The 21,918-nt window shown below is 43.7% G+C and overlaps 1 protein-coding gene across 3 annotated transcripts in view; it reads left to right on the plus strand.

The window, feature by feature from the left end:
• lrrc6 (leucine rich repeat containing 6) overlaps positions 1-21,918 on the plus strand; it is a 76,466-nt gene that overhangs the window by 35,670 nt on the left and 18,878 nt on the right. For 2 of the 3 annotated variants that reach the window (XM_021612595.2, XM_021612596.2), the window contains exon 11: positions 1,725-1,804. The exons of the other annotated variant lie outside the window; for it this stretch is intronic. In XM_021612595.2, the coding sequence (XP_021468270.1) occupies positions 1,725-1,804 (80 nt within the window). The remainder of the gene's footprint in view (positions 1-1,724; positions 1,805-21,918) is intronic. 3 annotated transcript variants of the gene reach the window in all.

Genomic DNA, 21,918 nt, shown 5'->3' on the forward strand with positions numbered 1-21,918 from the left:
CAATGCCAAGGGTATGTAGTAAAACCTATCCTGGTCCTCACAATGCCAAGGGTATGTAGTAAAACCTATCCTGGTCCTCACAATGACAAGGGTATGTAGTAAAACCTATCCTGGTCCTCACAATGACAAGGGTATGTAGTAAAACCTATCCTGGTCCTCACAATGCCATGGGTATGTAGTAAAACCTATCCTGGTCCTCACAATGCCAAGGGTATGTAGTAAAACCTATCCTGGTCCTCACAATTCCTAGGGTATGTAGTAAAACCTATCCTGGTCCTCACAAAGCTAAAGGTATGTACAGTAGGGTGCTGTCTTTCGGATGGGACATTAAACGAGTGTCCTGACTCTGTGGTCACTAAAGATCCCATGACACTCATTGTAAGAGTAGGGGTGTTAACCCCGGTGTCCTGGCTACATTCCCAATCTGGCCTTGATACCATCATGGCCACCTAATCATCCCCAGTTTACAATTGGCTCATTCCTTCCGCCTCCTCTCCCCTGTAACTATTCCCCATGTCGTTGCTTTAAATGAGAATGTGTTCTCAGTCAATTTACCTGGTAAAATAAGGATAAAAAATAAATAAATGTCGTCACACCTATCCTGCTCCTCACAATGCCTAAAGTATGTAGTCAAACTTATTCTGGTCCTCACAATGCCAAAAGTAGGTTCTGTATTCCTCGTATGTGTGCATGATACTATAATATATTTAAGAGATACAGTACACCGATGAAGTAATCTCTTTGGAAACAGCATGTGTATTATTAACCCAGCATTTTAATCACGTACACCTCAAATGTGAAGTGGCATTGACCTCAATTTGAACCCAATGCATCCACATGGAGACTTTTAAATTCCTTATACAGTTACTTCAATTCATGTTTTGTGCATGAATATTTGCAGGAGTTAAATGAGAGTGCATATTGATACAAAGATAGATACCCTTCACTGATAGACATCCATCACCCTCGTGTGTCGTGGTTAGTTTGAAACATACACCAGCTTCTGGGTAGCGGCAGGGTAGCCTAGTGGTTAGAGAGTTGGACTAGTAGGAGTCGCTAGAGCACGATGGGACAAGGACATCCCAGCCCGGACGACGCTGGGCCAATTGTGCGCTGCCTCATGGGTCTCCCGTTTTGCGGCCTGCTACGACACAGCCTGGGATTGATCCAGGGTCTGTAGTGACGCATCATGCACTGCGATGCAGTGCCTTAGACCTCTGTGCCAATCGGGAGGCCAGATAGAGACTAATATAAGTTAATATATCACCTTAAGAGAACATGCATTGTAAATACACTTAAGGTCTTTGAAAAGCACTGACCTTTTTCAGTAAACACAACTTGTTCTGCATTGTTGAGGTTAGGATCTTGATTAAATTACATCCAAATAAAGAGGGCAGGTGTTGTTGTTGTTGAGCATCTCTCCCTTTCTATAAATCCCCATACAGTTAACTTGCACTATACAAAGCTAGAGGACAGATCACAATGTAGTCTTTCACCAGTATCAATGGAATTAGCAAAGGATCTTCTGCAAATAAGAGGTGAGTATCCCAAAGATCATCTTTAGCACTAAAATAATTTTAAGTTGATTGGTAAGCAATGAACGAACAATGACCTTAACGCTGAAGAGGGTCTTAATGTTTTTGGAAACTCTGCCCTTATTTGCAGAAGTCAAGCACGATTTCTGCATCTATGATATGTTCTGATGGAAATACATATTTTTGTAGGCTCAGGGTGAAATCAAAATGACAACCCCTCACCCTCCCAAAGTTTCTCAAAGCAGCAACACACCTGAAGAGAAGACAAGGTAATCACTCCCATTTATTTAGATGATCTTCCTTTGTTTTAATGCCAGATGTTACCCTTTAAAGGTGACATTATGCCAGGGTAATTAATAAATACCATTGTTTAAACTTGTAACAGTGTACACTATGGTCCTGTGTAGCTCAGAACATGGGGCTTGCCACCTGCTACTGTTAGGTTGCTTTGTATAAAAGTGTCTGTTAAATGGCATATGTATTAAAATATAATTTTCTGATTAGTAAGTGTAGGCGGCTTTTTGTGCAAATACTGCAAAGTGAGAGCAAAAAATCCCATAAGGGGAAGAATTTACAGGGTTAATCCATTGGATGTGAAGTAGCTGATGTAAAGACTGACCTTGCCAAAGCATTGACTCAAATTCCCACTACTCTGGTATTGAATAAGCACCAAACAATCCAGCAATGCTATGCTAAAAGTAAGCATACTTTTCATGACCACTGTCTTCACCCCGCATTTAGAATGCACACATCTGCTAGTGTTATGGCTCTCAATCTTCCACATTTACTGTGTCCTAAATGGCACCCTATTCTCTTTATGGTGCACTACTTTTGACCAGAGTCCATTGGATTCTGGTCCAAAGTAGTTATATAAGGAATAAGGTGCCATTGTCCCCCTTGTTGATGCCAGCTAGCTGTATATTAAACACCCACAAAGCTTCGCCTGAGCCACTGTTAAGATGAAATCAAATAAAATCAAATGTATTCATGTAGCCCTTCGTACATCAGCTGATATCTCAAAGTGCTGTACAGAAACCCAGCCTAAAACCCCAAACAGCAAGCAATGCAGGTGTAGAAGCACGGTGGCTAGGAAAAACTCCCTAGAAAGGCCAAAACCTAGGAAGAAACCTAGAGAGGAACCAGGCTATGTGGGGTGGCCAGTCCTCTTCTGGCTGTGCCGGGTGGAGATTATAACAGAACATGGCCAAGACACTGTGGCCCCATCCGATGACACCCCCGGACAGGGCCAAACAGGAAGGATATAACCCCACCCACTTTGTCAAAGCACAGCCCCCACACCACTAGAGGGATATCTTCAACCACCAACTTACCATCCTGAGACAAGGCCGAGTATAGCCCACAAAGATCTCCGCCACGGCACAACCCAAGGGGGTGCGCCAACCAAATGGCACCATATTACTTTCCAAATGGCACCATATTCCCTATATAGTGCAGTACTTTTTAACAGAGCCCTGGGCTTCATATTAATGAGTGCATTTCCTACAGGCACAGGTTACCTTGACCAGGTTAGCCTGTCACAAGGGTAGGCTTTATACTTTTATACACTTTATACAGAGTGGTTCGAAATTGCCCCTAAGCTCTGGTCCAAGGACAGTTTTATTTCTCAACTCCAAAAGGGTTGAAGTTTGGACGCGGGTTCGGAAAACTGACACAGGAGCTGTCCAGACCTGGGTACAAATACTATTTGAAATGTTTGAAAGTGTTTGGGCGGTGTTTGCACTTCTTGGACTTTTCTAATGGTTCCATTGTAACAGATAAGCTACATCAGAGTAGCAAAAGTCTTTGAAATGATTTAAGACTTAAGTATTTGAACCCAGCACGGTTCCAGCAACTATGATGAATGCTTATCCAGGCCAGTGCAGTAGTGTGTAGTGTGAAATTCATTTTTCTTTACAGCCTTTCTTGCTAGCTCTAAACCCAACAATGCAGTAATCAATAATTTAATACAAAAACAAATGTAAGGTAAAACAAAAACACGAGAAATTAAAATAAGAAATAAGAAGAACACGAGAAAGTAAATAAGCATACTATATACAGGGTCAGTCAGTTCCAGTAGCATATTTACAATGTGCAGGGATACTGGAGGGATAGAAGTAGGTATGTGGATGTGTGTAAAGTCAGTATATAAATGTATGTGCATATTATGTGCGTTATCAACAAATTATGAAGTGAGTGTTTGTGTGTGTGTGAGTGTGTAGGCCCCTTGTGACAGTGCAAAAATAAAATACAAAGGTCAAATCAGATAGTTTGTGTAGCCATTTTGTTAGCTATTTAGCAATCTTATGGCTTGTGGATAGAAGCTGTTCAGGAGAATGTTGGTGTCAGACTTGATGCACCAGTTCCACTTGTCGTGCGGAAGTAGAGAGAACAGTCTATGGCTTGGGTGGCTGGAGTTTTTAACAATTTTCCGGGCCTTCCTTTCACACCGCCTGATATAGAGGTCCTGGATAGCAGGGAGCTCGGCCCCAGTGATGAACTGGGCTGTCCGCACCAGCCTCTGTAGCGCCATATGATTGAGGGCGGTTCTACTGCCATACCAAGCAGTGATGCAGCCAGTCAAGATGCTCTCAATGGTACAGCTGTAGAACTTTTTGAGGATTTCAGGGCCCATGCCAAACCTTTTTAACCTCCTACTGTCCCCACGACAACAACAAAAATACTTAAATACATGTAATGTATGGCCGACCAGTGGCTTTAAAGCCTCACAATGGCCAATACATAGCATCAACAATTCAGGGTTTATATACATAATTGGTTGAAACCAAAAACGTCAATTGTCCTTGGCTGATCTGCAGTCAACGACTAGTTTGGCTTCCTCACCTTGCCTTGAGGTGTGCTGCCTCTTTAACTGGCTAACTGCCACATTTCCATTTTACAACTGGTTCCCCAGTCCTTGTCCTTCAGCTGGTCCCATCAGAAGCCACGGGAGTGCGGGCTAATTCCATGCGTTTAAATTAACATTTTGTTGAATGTGTAAGTGACTTAGGCACTAACATTGCAGGGTGATAGGTGAATGAGTGCTGCTTGGCACTGAGTTATTGCCCTATTTGGACCTGATTATATCTGACATTTGACCCACACTGAGGTTGAGGCAGCAAAGGAGACAGTCAGCTCGAGAGGAACTGAGGGCCATGATTGTGTTGCAATAGCTTTGGTTTCACTAAGCAGGGCAAGGCAAGATTCTAATTCACATTAAAGGTAATAGTCAGCAATGGAAAAAGTAGGTATGTGAGGATGTTACCTTAAAAAGCGATGAACAGCACTTTCCATCGAAACACAAGTTTGATTGTGTATGAATTTAGAGAAAAATAGTAAATGTCCACCCAAAAATACATACTTTCAATTTAGCACTCACTTGAGTTGTTTAACCATGTCACTGCAGTCAATTACATTAATTATGATTGTTTTATTTCAACTTTATTTAACCAAGAAAATACCCTTGATGTTAGAAACCTCTTTTTCGAGGGGGACCTGGAAAGATGTCAGCAAAAAGTAGTCAGCGTGTACACATAGCACAAGAATACAATGACATTTTCTTCTATTACAGCTTTAAACTCAGACAGCGACACCCTATCCTCCAGTTTGAAGTATTTATTAAAGTTTGTTCCAAGACCCAGGAGCATTGTAGGAGAAGGATTATTTCCCCATTGTAGTCCTTGCCCTAGGAACTGTGAATGAGAGCACTGACTGAGAGCGGGCGGAGGCTGTAGGATTGTGATGTTGTTGCAGTAGTTGGGAGCAAAGTTATGTAGGGAGTAGTCCAAGCACTGCCTTGTACAAAAAGATGTACCCGTACTTGAAGGTTAGGAAGCATGAGTTTTTACTCACCAAAGTAACAACACAGTGTGGTCAAAGACTTAGTAAATTATTTGTAGTCACGGTCTGGTTACCTATTACAACAAACATCAAATATAATTTTATTGGTCACATACACATATTTCCCAGATGTTATTGTGGGTGTAGTGAAATGCTTGTGTTCCTAGCTCCAACAGTGCAGTAGTATATAACAATTCACAACAATACACACAAAAGTAAAATAATGGAGTTAAGAAATATATAAATATTAGATTGAGCAGTGTTGGAGTGGTATTGACTAAAATACAGTAGAAAATAAGACAGTATATACATATGAGATGAGTAAAGCAGTATGTAAACATTATTAAAGTGACTAGTGTTCCATTATTAAAGTAGCCAGTGATTCCAAGTCTATGTTTATAGGACAGCAGCCTCTAGGGTGCAGGGTTGTGTAACTGGGTGGAAGCCGCCTAGTCATGGCAATTTAACAGTCTGATGGCCTTGAGATACAGTAGAAGCTGGTTTTCAGTCTCTTGGTCCCAGCTTCGATGCACCATTACTGACCTTGCCTTCTGGAATATAGTGGGGTGAGCAGGCAGTGGCTCAGGTGGTTGATGTCCTTGATTATCTTTTTGCGACTACGAGTAATGAGAGCACAGCACAAGAGAACACCACAGCAACTGTCACAAGTTCTGCTGCAACAGCGGGCCACAAACAGATGCAGGTATGTGTCTGTGGTTGGAGGAAAGTTACATCACACCATGGGTTGAGGATCCACCAGGGGAAGAAGGGGTGTTTGGGTAAAGAGAGACAGAGGCCTCGCATTGATTACTTTCTGCGAAAGCGATCAAATCAGTCGAATGAAGCACAGCAACTGGACGCAAACCATAGTTTGGAGGATGTAAACTCAAGCACCGAAGTAACAACTGAGGTGGAACCAACAACAGGAGTGGAACTCACCCAGCCTCCCAGACCTGCAGTCGAGAGGAGACTACCAGGGCACAGACCGTATGTGAAGTGGCCTGGCGCCAGTGACAAGAAGGTGTGGGAAACAGTGAATACTGATCTTACCTTGACCCTCGAGAAACTTTGAGGCACAGTGGAGAAGAAGTTGGAGAGGATGGGGGACATCATCTATGAGTACGGGACAGAAAGCTTTGGAGTGGAAGAGGCAAAAGGCGGGAGAAAGGTTCCAACCCCACCAGTTTCCAGGAGGCAACAAGAAATCAAGCGCCTCGTTCAAGAAAGGCGACAGCTTAAGAAACAGTAGAAGAAGGCCTCGGAAGTGGAATAGGAGGGCATAGAGGCACTTCAGGCTGATATCAAAACCCGGTTGGCATCCCTCCGTAGAGCAGAGAACAGAGGAAGAAAGAACAAACTAGAACTCGATTCTATAAAGATCCCTTCAAGTTCCTTAAAAGTCTCTTCACAAAGGAAAAAAGTGGAGCTCTAAAAACAACAAAGAAAGACCTAGAGGAGCACCTGAGAACAACAAACTTTGACTCAAAGCGACATGAACATCTGGCCATCCCATCAGATATCCCACCCATTGAACACCCGGAACATCATATTGAGACCAGCCCTCAGACATGGAAAGAGGTGGAAAACACAGTTCGACGGGCAAGAACAGCATCAGCCCCAAGGCCAAATGGAGTCCCGTACAAAGTGTATAAGAACGCACCAGACGTCCTGAGGTTCCTCTGGAGGCTTATGAGAACAGCTTGGCAAAATAAGATAATACCCAAAGTGTGGCATAGGGCAGGCTCTGGCTGCTTGGAACATTCCAGCATGATCTGGCACCAGATCCAAATGGCCAAGGTGGAGAAAAGGGACCTCCATGTAGTCTTTCTCGACCTCGCCAATGCATTTGGCTCTGTGCCCCATGAACTCCTGTGGTCTGATTTTTCCACATACCGGACACCATCACAACCCTGGTGAAGTCGTACTTCCAGGATCTGCAGTTCTGCTTCACCACCTCAGAGTTCACCACCTCATGGCAGTGCCTGAATGTATGTATAATGGCGGGATGTACCATTTCTCCATTGGCATTCATAATGGCAATGGAGGTTATCATCAGATCCTCAAAATGGGTTGCTGGTGGACAGCGAGTCGACTCTGGTTTCCGCCTCCCTCCACTCAGAGCCTACATGGACAACATTACAACATTGACCACCACTGTCCCATGCACCAGGAGACTGCTCAGAAAACTTGAGGAGAACATCAGCTGGGCCCGTATGAAGATTAAACCATCCAAGAAAGGCAGCATCTCGATTGTGAAGGGAGTACTCTCTGACCTGAAATTCTTCATCGGAGATGACCAAATCCCAACAGTGTCTGAGCAGCCGGTAAAAAGCCTTGGAAGGTGGTATGATGCAAGCCTGAAGGACAAAGACCAGGTGCAACAGCTGCGCAAAGACATCAGTAGTAGCCTACAATCCATCGACAACACCCAGCTACCTGGAAAGTTAAAGGCCTGGTGTTTGGTCTCCAACCCCAGGTGTTGTGGCCCTTAGCAGTGTATAAGGTTCCAATCTCAACAGTGGAGAAGGTGGAAAGAGGAGTCACAGGCTACTTAAAGAAGTGGCTTGGAGTTCCACGATGCCTTACCACCATAGGCCTCTATGGAGATGGTGTCCTCAAGCTGCCCCTCACCAGTCTAACAGAGGAATTCAAGTGTTCAAAAACCAGGCTCCAGATGACACTGAATGGATCTCGAGACCCAGTGGTGAGCAACAACGCGCCGACCTTGGCAACTGGGCGCAAATGGAGGCCAGGAAAAGCAGTCCAGGAGGCAACAGCAGCCCTCAGACATGCTGGCATTGTGGGTCATGTTCAGCAAGGGAGAGGAGGCCTTGGGCTAACTAGCCGTGCTGCTTGGAGTAAGGCCACTGCACCAGAGCGGCGGAAGATGGTAGTGCAGGAAGTACGCCATCAGGAGGAGGCTGCAAGGTGGGCCAAGGCAGTCTCTCTTTCCAAACAGGGACAGTGGACCCGATGGGACAGTGTGGAGAAGAGGAAGATCAGCTGGAAGGATCTGTGGGCCATGGAAGCGAGGCGGTTGAGCTTTTCCATCAGAGCAACATATGACGTCCTTCCAACTCCAGTTAATCTTCACCAATGGTATGGTGAATCCGGACTGTGCCCTCTGTTCCATGCCAGCCAACCTTAGGCACATTCTCACAGGGTGTAAAACAAGCCTCACCCAAGGACGCTACACTAGGCGTCACAACCAAGTCCTTAAAAACCTTGCGTCCGCCCTGGAGGACAAGCGAGCTGCCACCAACTCCCTACCACCCCCAGCAGCATCACACCCCTTATGGACTAACTTTGTCCGCGAAGGGGCTAAACCACCGAAGAGCAGCTCGACACCATTAGAGCGAGACCAGCTGCGCTTGGCCCGCGACTGGAAAATGCTAGCTGACATTGGCCGGCAACTTGTGTTTCCTCCGGAGATCGCAACCACCACCCTGAGACCTGACATGGTGCTCTGGTCCCATTCGCTCAAGAAGGTCTTCATCATTGAGCTCACAGTACCCTGGGAGGACTCAGTAGATGAGGCTTATGAGCGAAAGCGTCTGCGCTATGCCGATCTAGCTGCCGAAGCACGGCATCATGGCTGGAACACAGAAGTCCGACCAGTGGAGGTGGGCTGCAGAGGTTTTGTGGCAACATCTACAACCAGACTGCTTAGAGACCTTGGAATTAAGGGCCAGAGCCAGCGTTCGGCAATCAAAGCTGTATCGGAGGCGGCAGAAGGCAGCAGTCAGTGGCTCTGGATGAAGAGGAAAGACCCCAGCTGGGTCCCGAAGTCAGAGGGCCAGGAGGTATGCGGTCAACAATGCTTGACTCAGGGAGGAGGACGCCCCTGTCATGCATAGTCCCATGGGATGTTGGCTATCAACAACAAGGCAACTCCTATGACTAATTGGGAATGGGACGCAAGCGTAGGATTGATCACCCTGTCGCTGGCCGCCTTTGGGGAGGGTGTATAGTGTGAAAGGCCGAAACACCCTAGGAACCAAAGGTATACTACTGACGATGCGCTCCCCAAATTTCACCAGGCTCACTGTTCATTAACTCTTGGAAGTGCTTGCACAAAGGATAGTAACATCTCATCCTGTGTTCTTGGAATCTTGCCCTTCCTGTGACATCGGGTGCTGTAGGTGACCTGGACGGCAGGTAGTTTGCCTGCGGTGATGGGTTGGGCAGACCAGTCTGATGGCCGGTGCAGTTGCCATACCAGGCGGTGAAACAGCCCGACAGGATACTTTGATTGAAGAGGCGCTGAGTGGGTGGACCGTTTAAGATCGTCAGTGATGCGTACACCGAGGAACTTCAAGCTTTTCACCTTCTCCACTGCGGTCCCGTCGATGTGGATAGGGGCGTGCTCCCTCTGCTGTTTCCTGAAGTCCACAATCAGCTCCTTTCTTTTGTTGACGTTGAGTGAGAGATTATTTTCCTGGCACCACTACACCAGGGCCCTCACCTCCTCCCTGTAGGCTGTCTCGTCATTGTTGGTAATCAGGCCTACTACTGTTGTGTCGTCTGCAAAATTGATGATTGAGTTGAAGGCGTGCATGGCTACGCAGTCGTGGGTGAACAGGGAGTACATATGAGGGGGCAGAGCACGCACTCTTGTTGGGCCCCTTTGTTGAGGATCAGCGAAGTGTAGGTGTTGTTTCCTACCATCACCACCTGGGGGCAGCCCATCAGGAAGTCCAGGACCCAGTTGCACAGGGCGGGGTTAAGACCCAGGGCCCAAGCTTAATGATGAGTATGGAGGGTACTATGGTGTTAAATGCTGAGCTGTAGTCAATGAACAACATTCTTACATAGGTATTCCTCTTGTCCAGATAGGATAGGGCAGTGCGATGGCGATTGCATCGTCTGTGGATCTATTGGGTCGGTAGGCAAATTGAAGTGGGTGTCAGGTAAGGTGGAGGTGCTAGATCCTTATCTAGCCTCTCAAAGCACTTCATGATGACAGAAGTAAGTGCTACGGGGCGATAGTTTATTTAGTTCAGTTACCTTGGCTTTCTTAGGTACAGGAACAATGGTGGACATCTTGAAGCAAGTGAGGACAGCAGACTGGGATAGGGAGAGATTGAATATGTTTGTAAACACTCCAGCCAGCTGGTCTGTGCATGCTCAGCTGGTCTGTGCATGCGAGTGTTAACATGCTTAAATGTCTTACTCACGTCGGCCACGGGGAAGGAGAGCCCACAGTCCTTGGTAGCGGGCTGCGTCAGTCACACTGTGCTATCCTCAAAACGGGCGAAGAAGGTGTTTAGCTTGTCCGGAAGCAAGACGTCGGTTTCCGAAGTGGCTGGTTTTCCTTTTGTAATCCTTGATTGTCTGTAGACCCTGGCACATACAGTACCGGTCAAAAGTTTTAAAACACCTACTCATTCAAGGGTTTTTCTTCATTTGTAAAATGTTCTACATTGTAGAATAACAGTGAAGACATCAAAACTATGACATAACACATATGGAATCATGTAGTAACAAAAAAAAAGGGGGGGGGGGGGGGGTACAGAAGATAGCCTATTTGGTAAAAGACCAAGTCCATATTATGGTAAGAACAGCTCAAATAAGCAAAAAGAAATGACAGTCCATCATTACTTCAAGACCTGGTGGTCAGTCAATATGGAACATTTCAAAAACTTTGAATGTTTCTTCAAGTGTAGTCCCAGAAACCATCAAGCGCTATGATGAAACTGGCTCTCATGAGGACGGCCACAGGGAAAGAAGACCCAGAGTTACCTCTGCTGCGGAGGAGAAGTTCATTAGAGTTACCACCCTCAGCAATTGCAGCCCAGATAAGTGCTTCACAGAGTTCAAGTAACAGACACATCTCAACATCAACTGTTCAGAGGAAACTGTTGAGTCAGGTCTTCATGGTCGGATTGCTGCAAAGAAACCACTACTAAAGGACACCAATAAGAAGAAGAGACTTGCTTGGGCCAAGAAACATGAGCAATGGACATTAGACCGGTGGAAATATGTCCTTTGGTCTGGAGTCTAAATTTTAAAATGTTGGTTCTAACCTCCATGTCTTTGTGGGACGCGGTGTGGGTGAACGGATGATCTCGGCATGTGTATTTCCCACCGTAAAGAATGGAGGAAGAAGTGTTGGGGTGCTTTGCTGGTGACATTGTCTGTGATTTATTTAGAATTCAAGGCACACTTAACCAGCATGGCTACCACAGCATTCTGCAGCGATACACCATCCCATCTGGTTTGGGCTTAGTGGGACTATCATTTGTTTTTCAACAGGACACAGCTCCAGGCTGTGTAAGGGGTATTTGACCAAAAGAGAAGTGTGATGCAGTGCTGCATCAGATGACCTGGCCTCCACAATCACCCAACCTAAACCCAATTGAGATAGTTTGGGATGAGTCGGACCGCAAAGTGAAGGAAAAGCAGCCAACAAGTGCTCAGCATATGTGGGAACTCCTTCAAGACTGTTGGAAAAGCATTCCAGGTGAAGCTGGTTGAGAGAATGCCAAGAGGTGCAAAGCTGTCATCAAGGCAAAGGGTGGCTATTTGAAGAGTCTCAAATAGAAAATATACTTTGATTTGTTTAACACTTTTTTGGTTACTACATGATTCCATATGTGGTATTTCATAGTGTTGATGTCTTCACTATTATTCTACAAAGTAGAACATAGTAAAAAATAATGAAAAACCCTTGAATGAGTAGGTAGGTGTTGTAAAACTTTAGAACGGTAATGTTACGTCTCTTGCCTGAGCCATTGATCATGTTTGATCATCAGATTATTCTTGATTTAATCTTTCCTTTACATATACTAAATAATAAATGTGTGAAATGTGTTTTGATTTAGAGTGCACCATTATCATGCACCTGTCTCAACAGGGGCAGGGGGAAAAATACATTTCGTCTATGCACCTAAATAGCAAATGGAGGAAGCTTTTCCTGTGGTTCATTTTCATGCCAGCCAGGTAGGCTATACTCTTGTTGTAAAGAAAAGCAATTTGCTTAATATTAGGAAAGTTGAGAAATAAATCAAGTAGGCCTAGCCTATAGAAAGCTGGTGGGAACCTCTTCTTTTTAATAGAGGCCATCACTCTTGTTTTCTCACGCAAATACATAGCCTATAGAAATGTTGCACAACATGAGCTCATATGAAGTGTTTGATTAGATATTCCATTACATTTACATTTGATGTCAGAGTGATTAGAGGGACAATAGAGTGCTGAGTACCAGGCAGTTAGCAAGCTTGGTAGGCTGCTAATGACCATCAGCAGCATCAGAGCTGGGAGAACCCTAATTGACTGCCATCATGACTCGTGACCACAGGTGTGTCGGTAATATGGTCACCGTAACAGCCCTAACCGCAGTAAAATTCCGCAAGACCGTTGACTCACAAGTAATATTCTCTTATGCACTGGACATGCGTTGGTATCACCCAACTCGCTAATGATCGTCAGGTGTGTATATATCTCTGTGCTCCGTTTAGTTAGTCTGCCTTTATAAGTCAGGTGTGTATATATCTCTGTGCTCCGTTTAGTTAGTCTGCCTTTATAAATATATTGTCCTTCTAACCACTCTGACATCAATGCAAATGCAATCAAAAATTCTAATCAAAAGAGTATGTGCTTTTAAAACTCACCTCATTGTAATTGATCAATTTGAAGAAAGAAGTTAAACAACAGGTTGAAACTGAGTGGAAAACATGTATTTTCAAAGCCTGACACAATGAATTGGACAGTGTTTTCTAAGGTGATGATTAATTTCAAACACTCATGCATATTAGAGCTTATGAATAGGCCTACTGTATATATGAGCCCAAGACAAGAAAAAAAGTAATTTATTTAAAATAATGATTGTGTCATTATACAATACATAGCCTACCACATTTTATGCATGGCAGAATAACATTTTAAGAAAATATAGAATAATTAAGATAATTGGTATAGCCTACAGTATACTCCAAAGTTAAACAATTTATAGTAATCGCCTTTGAGTGTGGATTGTATTATTATGCATACTAGATGGACGGGTTACCTTATGCTACGTTCCAAACGTTCTATCCATGAGTCTGGGAGAGAATGTATAGGCCTAGGTGATGCTGTTGGTTCATTGATTGTGCAGGGCGGCTTACAGAGGTAGTCTACAATTACAGTGAATTTGTTTTTGATTTTGAATAGCCTAGTAATAGGGAATTTTATATTTTCATAATTAATAAGCTGACACATTACCTTTAGCTACAGTATCTCACCACCGTGCGTTTCCATCTCCTACCCTCTCTCCTTCATTCCTTTCTCGAGCTCGCAGAGTGCTGGGCTGTCAACAGTTTTATTAAATATGTTTTCGTTGTGAAAACATGTTACTATCAATGTTCCTGAACAGATTTGACTTGGTTTCCCAAATTAAGCACTGGGTAGCTTCAGGAATAGGATTGGAGAGCCCGTGGCATACAGAGTTTGTGTGGAATATCACCTGTCGCTCAGCAAGCAGCTGCATGCTCTTTTAACAGCGGTTGATGTGTGGGGTGAAATAACTGGAGTAGCCTACTTAGTGAAAAACAAACAGGCGGGTAAGAGGCCTCCATTCGCTTCCTATTCGAGTGCATACAGATTGCATATTATTTTTTCCCCTGCCCCTTTGATAATGTGCCATTATAAATCGAAACAAATTGTACATATTAGTACAGACGAGATTAAATTGAGAATAGTCTGATGGGTGAAAATATGATAATTTGAAGGGTGAACAGAGTGTGCAGCCTGAGACAAGGCGCAAGCTTTTTTCGCAACCTTTTCAAATCAATAGCCTAAAGTCGCATCATGCAGCCCATACTGTATTTGATTTCTAAGGTTTGTATCATTCACAACTTTCATTCACAATTCACAAAGTTGCCAAATAACTATAGTACCTGTTTCAAATGATCACTTTTACGCTCAGCATAGCCACTTCATATGCGCACTTGCTCCGGAATGGGAAAAATATGCTTTCTATTTGATTTAGCCAAGTTGAATTATATTCTTCTTACTATAAAATCATATAATATAAAATAATGGCACAGGACTTATGAACATATTGTGTCTGTTAAATGAACAAACCTACAGCCTATGGCATGGCGCATCGCCAGGTAACGTACAGTAGGTCAATTCATATTCTGTCTTCTGAAATACATTTTCTTTATATGTTGCTTGTATGCATGGAGGCCTGGAGATGCTAAATGTGTTTATGTTAATTAACGTTCAGTTACTGTGAGACCGGCAGTCTTTTGCATGACAATAACCAATAACCAGCTGACCCAATTTTATGACCACCAGAGCCCTATCCACAATGCACTATTTCTCAACGAAATATGCTAGCTACCTAGCTAGTTCCAACCGACTAAAATTCACTAGTAGCCATGCTAGCATGTAATTACATTCCAAACCACGTGTGGGCGATGGTGAGCTACTATGTACATCCACAAATGAGAAACCATATAAATTCATGCAAAAAACTTTGTGTGTTTGTTAGTGGTAGTCGAGCGAGTGAGTGAATGTTGCCGTAGTTTTCGGTTGTTTGTCGCTAGTGCAGTAATACCCACAAGGACAGGGTTACGACTCATTTGTGGCCCAAAAACAAGACTCTAGCTTTGAAGTGGGATGTTTTTTTTCCGGTTGAAGTGTGTGGTTTGGAGTATTGGATTGTGCGCATGTCTACTGTATGCAGTGCTTATTCCAGCCCAGAAGACTTCGATGGCTTAGAATAACAAGTGAAAGGCAGGATTCAGAATGACACTCCGACTGAAATCAGGTGATGTGTCGAGCGTGAATGTTACCGACCTGCTGGTACATCACAAGTGTCAGCAGTGATGGAGATAAACCTGGTAAATTCAATGTGGATTTACCTCACTATATTGGTATTGGATTATCTGACTCCCTCTGCCAGTGAATTGGCCTCTCCCTCTAAAATCTCTTCTTTGACTTTGGTAGCTAACTCAGCCGTCAAACGGTGAGTCTCCGCTCTCTCTACTTTATACACTTTTAGCACGGGGCATTATCATTTTGAAACAGGAAAGGTCCTTCCCCAAACTTTTGCCACGAAGTTGGAAGCACAGAATCTTGTAGAATGTCATTGTATGCTGTAGCGTTAAAATTTCTCTTCACTTGAACTAAGGGGCCTAGCCCGAACCATGAAAAACAGCCCCAGACCATTATTCCTCTTCCACCAGACTTTACAGTTGGCACTATGCATTCAGGCAGGTAGCGTTTTCCTCGGCAGTGAGTGTTGCAAGCAAGGACTGAAGCTAACGTTAGCAAGCTAGTTGGCTAGCAACCTTGCAAGCTGATTTGTAACAATACATTCATAAATGATTTGCTTGTAAGTTGGCTGAATATTGTATTGAAACCAGTAGTCATGAGTTCAAGTTATACATTTTAAGTTATTTCTGTTGGAATTTACATTATAGGGAATAGGCTGGCTTGCTAGGTCCTCCATATTACATCACACCCCACAAATGTTTTTCCGGCATGACTTTGGCATTCTTCCGAATTCTGATCAGTTTTATGTAATAACTAGAAAAATGTAAAAGTGAGGTGTAACTTTGCATTGTGACTTTTGATGTGGATTCTTATGCAAATCCATATGTTACATGTGGTTATGTTTATGCTACCTACCCTTTAAGTCTTCTAGTATGAAAGGAGGGCCACTTCACCATGTTGTATAGTGCACAGTGATGGGTGAGTGGTCTTGCATTAGTTATGAACCTAAGTGCTCTGTGATACACAGCATCCAGCACCTTAAGGTTACTGGCGGAGGATCGCATGTAATTAAAATGTTACCACAATCCAATACGGATCAAAATGCCCCTTGCACAAGATCCTAACTGACATAGAAATATAAGATTTGTTCCTAAATGTTACGATAAACTAGGAGTGGTGGGTGGAATCAGGCCCAGAGAGCAGGGTTCAGTCGTTTGTCAAATTTATTCACCGGCGCAACAAAAACGGTCACGCCAACACACAGGGCGTATACAAGTTACCAGTCCAAACAACAGGACAAAAATAGTCTGGAGAATAAAGACACGAACAAAATAACACCATCCAACAGAGTAACAAGAAACAAGCCCGCACAAATACCCAGCGGGCCTAGTGCCCTTAAATAGCCTACAAACAAACCCAAACACAAAACAGATGTACCCAATTACCCAATAACCAAAAACAAATGGAAAGGGAATCGATGGCAGCTAATAGGCCGGCGGCCGACGACCGCCGAGCACCGCCCGAACAGGAAGAGGCACCATCTTCGGCGAGGTTTGTGACACTAAAATAGAAGTCAAATTTCAACTTCAGTTTCTTAGTCAAATTTTCACAGTGCTGTTTAAAATTTAGCATTTCATCTAACCAGATGCCTAGGTACTTGTAAGAATATACCATTTTGATCAGTTGGCCATTTAGAATTATAGAGGTAAAGGACTATAGAGGTAATTTATTGAAACGTGACCCCAGAGCTTACATTTTACATTTTAGTCTCTTATCCAGAGCGACTACAGTAGTGAGTGCATACATTTTCATCATTTTTTGTACCTTGAAGTGCTGTGCATTTGATTGGTTTCTTTCACAGTGTTTACTTTTCCTCTAACTCCTAACCCCAATCATCACGACCCAAGCAGTTGAAAGTTGAATCTAATTTCTTTGCCAATAGCGTGCGTTTCTCAAACCATTAGTCTTAGTCAGCGGACATCATAACATTTCAATACTTCCTCATTCTGATTATAAGGGTAAACAGCAGTGGCCGTATTCCACTGTTGACGATTCTTCAGACTTGCTCATTATATGAGTGTCGGCGTTTACCTATTACACAGCCCATTACAGGAAGCCATTTTGAACGCTCCCTAACTAGGAGTGCATTATTAAACCACTCTCAAACTAATGGCGCCATCCGTCTCCCACAGGAAAGGGCTGACGTCTGGGTTTACCTGTGCGTTACAAAGACAAGTGTTGGCTAAACTTAGACCAGGCTCACAGGTGTCATTAATCTTGCCTTGATCCCTCATAATTAATTTACCACGGATTAGCTCACACTCTTCCAATAAGTAAACTGTCAGTTAAGGAAAACTAAAAGTGAGGAAGAGCACCGCAACCACCTTTTTGATGCAGGTGTAACTCCATTTGATCCTCTCTGTTCTCGGCTTCTTTTATCTAGATGTAATTTGATTGGGTTATTTTAAGAGATTGAGAGCACGCAAACAGGCCCACATGCAACCACATCTACTTCAAATCCAATTCGGTATAAATTCCTGGCAGGTACTGAGGCTAACCAGAACTTTGTGATGCTATTACCAAGACCCATTTTGATGACAATGCAATTTTGCCGGCCAATCACCGAAGCAGAGATTGATACCTTCCGAAGTCCTCATTCAAGCCACATATTCCTTCTTCACCCTAAGCGACATTGTGACCCTGGTGCTTTTCCTGCACCCACAAACCAGCCATTCATATCAGAGAGCGCAGAGGCAATTAGAAACTCATGGTCCGGTTTTGTTATCCACTGGCTTCATTCGCCTGCCAATTAATTGAGTTGTGAAATGCAAGGTGTAATGAAGTGGTGACGGGGCCCCTCCTCCACCATAGCACCGGGGCGTTTATGTCATCGGCTGCACAGCGAGATTAAATTATAATTGCCTCGCTCTTCCTGGTAAATCTGTCCCCCTTCATTCCTCTGCGTCCCACTGGCATTGGCCACCCTAACTGCCACCCCTTGCTACATTGGTCAATTATGTGTTGTAAGTGAATGTGGTGGGGCTTTCTTTAAAGCAGCTTAATTTTGTCAGAGGGGGGGGGGGGGGGGGGGGGGGTTAAATGAATATTAAGTGTAAATGGGGAGAGGATGAGGGCAGAAGATGTTGGATTCCAGGCTAGAAGATTTCTACTGAACCAAGCTGCTTACCTATTGCAGATTCAGTCTTCCCAGCCTGGTGCAGGTCTACAATTTTGTTTCTGGTGTCCTTTGACAGCTCTTTGGTCTTGGCTATAGTGGAGTTTGGATTGTGACTGTTTTAGGTTGTGGACAGGTACTTTTATACTGATAACAAGTTCAAACAGGTGCCATTAATACAGGTAACGAGTGGAGGACAGGGGAGCCTCTTAAAGAAGAAGTTACAGGTCTGTGAGAGCCAGAAATCTTGCTTGTTTGTAGGTGACCAAATACTTATTTTCCAACATAATTTGCAAATAAATTCATTAGAAATTCTACAATGTGATTTTCTGGATTTTTTTTCTCATTTTGTCTGTCATAGTTGAAGTGTACCTATGATGAAAATTACAGGCCTCTCTCATCTTTTTAAGTGGGAGAACTTGCACAATTGATGGCTTACTAAATACTTTTTTGCTCCACTGTACATATGAGATGAGTAATGTAGGGCATGTAAACATTATTTAAAGTGGCATTGTTTAAAGTGACTAGTGATATATTTATAACATCCATTTTTTAATTATTAAAGTGGCTAGAGATTTGAGTCAGTATGTTGGCAGCAGCCACTCAATGTTAGTGATGGCTGTTTAACAGTCTGATGGCCTTGAGATAGAAGCTGTTTTTCAGTCTCTCGGTCCCAGCTCTGATGCACTTGTACTGACCTCGCCTTCTGGATGATAGCGGGGTGAACAGGCAGTGGCTCAGGTGGTTGTTGTCCTCTTTGGCCTTCCTGTGACATCGTGTGGTGTAGGTGTCCTGGAGGGCAGGTAGTTTGCCCCCGGTGATGCGTTGTGCAGACCTCACTACCCTCTGGAGAGCCTTACGGTTGTGGGCGGAGCAGTTGCTGTACCAAGCAGTGATACAGCCCGACAGGATGCTCTCGATTGTGCATCTGTAAAAGTTTGAGAGTGTTTTAGGTGACAAGCCAAATTTCTTAAGCCTCCTGAGGTTGAAGAGGTGCTGTTGCGCCTTCTTCACCACGCTGTCTGTGTGAGTGGACCATCTCAGTTTGTCCGTGATGTGTACACCGAGGAACTTAAAACTTTCTACCTTCTCCACCACTGTGGAGGGGGGGGGGGGGGGGGGCGGGGGGGGGGTTAAATGAATATTAAGTGTAAATGGGGAGAGGATGAGGGCAGAAGATGTTGGATTCCAGGCTAGAAGATTTCTACTGCTGGTTTTGGCAGAAAGTACATGCACCTCAGTGAATCAAATCAAATGTTATTGGTCACATACACATGGTTAGCAGATGTTAATGCGAGTGTAGCGAAATGCTTGTGCTTCTAGTTCCGACCGTGCAGTTATATCTAACAAGTAATCTAACAATTTCACAACAACTACCTTATACACACAAGTGTAGAGGAATAAGAATATGTACATATAAATATATGGATGAGCGATGGCTGTGCGGCATAGGCAAGATGCAGTAGATGATATAGAGTACAGTATATACAGTGGGGCAAAAAAGTATTTAGTCAGCCACCAATTATGCAAGTTCTCCCACTTAAAAAGATGATGATGTAATTTTCATCATAGGTACACTTCAACTATGATAGACAAAATGAGAAAAAAAATCCAGAAAATCACATTGTAGGATTTTTTTATGAATTTATTTGCAAATTATGTTAGGAAAATAAGTATTTGGTCTCCCACTTAAAAAGATGAGCGAGGCCTTTAATTTTCATCATAGGTACACTTCAACTATAACAGACAAAATGAGAAGAAAAAAAATCCAGAAGATTTTTAATGAATTTATTTGCAAATTATGGTGGAAAATAAGTATTTGGTCAGTAACAAAAGTTTATCTCAATACTTTGTTATATACCCTTTGTTGGCAATTGCAGAGGTCAAACGTTTTCTGTAAGTCTTCACAAGGTTTTCACACACTGTTGCTGGTATTTTGGCCCATTCCTCCATGCAGATCTCCTCTAGAGCAGTGATGTTTTGGGGCTGTTGCTGGGCAACACGGACTTTCAACTCCTTCCAAAGATTTTCTATGGGGTTGAGATCTGGAGACTGGCTAGGCCACTCCAGGACCTTGAAATGCCTCTTACGAAGCCATTCCTTCGTTGCCCGGGCGGTGTGTTTGGGATCATTGTCATGCTGAAAGACCCAGCCACGTTTCATCTTCAATGCCCTTGCTGATGGAAGGAGGTTTTCACTCAAAATCTCACGATACATGGCCCCATTCATTATTTCCTTTACACGGATCAGTCGTCCTGGTCCCTTTGCAGAAAAACAGCCCCAAAGCATGATGTTTCCACCCCCATGCTTCACAGTAGGTATGGTGTTCTTTGGATGCAACTCAGCATTCTTTGTCCTCCAAACACGACGAGTTGAGTTTTTACCAAAAAGTTATATTTTGGTTTCATCTGAACATATGACATTCTCCCAATCTTCTTCTGGATGATCCAAATGCTCTCTAGCAAACTTCAGACGGGCCTGGACATGTACTGACTTCAGAAGGGGGACACGTCTGGCACTGCAGGATTTGAGTCCCTGGCGGCGTAGTGTGTTACTGATGGTGGGCTTTGTTACTTTGGTCCCAGCTCTCTGCAGGTCATTCACTAGGTCCCCCCGTGTGGTTCTGGGATTTTTGCTCACCGTTCTTGTGATCATTTTGACCCCACGGGTTGAGATCTTGCGTGGAGCCCCAGATCGAGGGAGATTATCAGTGGTCTTGTATGTCTTCCATTTCCTAATAATTGCTCCCACAGTTGATTTCTTCAAACCAAGCTGCTTACCTATTGCAGATTCAGTCTTCCCAGCCTGGTGCAGGTCTACAATTTTGTTTCTGGTGTCCTTTGACAGCTCTTTGGTCTTGGCTATAGTGGAGTTTGGATTGTGACTGTTTTAGGTTGTGGACAGGTACTTTTATACTGATAACAAGTTCAAACAGGTGCCATTAATACAGGTAACGAGTGGAGGACAGGGGAGCCTCTTAAAGAAGAAGTTACAGGTCTGTGAGAGCCAGAAATCTTGCTTGTTTGTAGGTGACCAAATACTTATTTTCCAACATAATTTGCAAATAAATTCATTAGAAATTCTACAATGTGATTTTCTGGATTTTTTTTCTCATTTTGTCTGTCATAGTTGAAGTGTACCTATGATGAAAATTACAGGCCTCTCTCATCTTTTTAAGTGGGAGAACTTGCACAATTGATGGCTTACTAAATACTTTTTTGCTCCACTGTACATATGAGATGAGTAATGTAGGGCATGTAAACATTATTTAAAGTGGCATTGTTTAAAGTGACTAGTGATATATTTATAACATCCATTTTTTAATTATTAAAGTGGCTAGAGATTTGAGTCAGTATGTTGGCAGCAGCCACTCAATGTTAGTGATGGCTGTTTAACAGTCTGATGGCCTTGAGATAGAAGCTGTTTTTCAGTCTCTCGGTCCCAGCTCTGATGCACTTGTACTGACCTCGCCTTCTGGATGATAGCGGGGTGAACAGGCAGTGGCTCAGGTGGTTGTTGTCCTCTTTGGCCTTCCTGTGACATCGTGTGGTGTAGGTGTCCTGGAGGGCAGGTAGTTTGCCCCCGGTGATGCGTTGTGCAGACCTCACTACCCTCTGGAGAGCCTTACGGTTGTGGGCGGAGCAGTTGCTGTACCAAGCAGTGATACAG

This window comes from Oncorhynchus mykiss, chromosome 8 (genome assembly GCF_013265735.2).
Source record: "Oncorhynchus mykiss isolate Arlee chromosome 8, USDA_OmykA_1.1, whole genome shotgun sequence".
Classification (NCBI taxonomy): domain Eukaryota; kingdom Metazoa; phylum Chordata; class Actinopteri; order Salmoniformes; family Salmonidae; genus Oncorhynchus; species Oncorhynchus mykiss.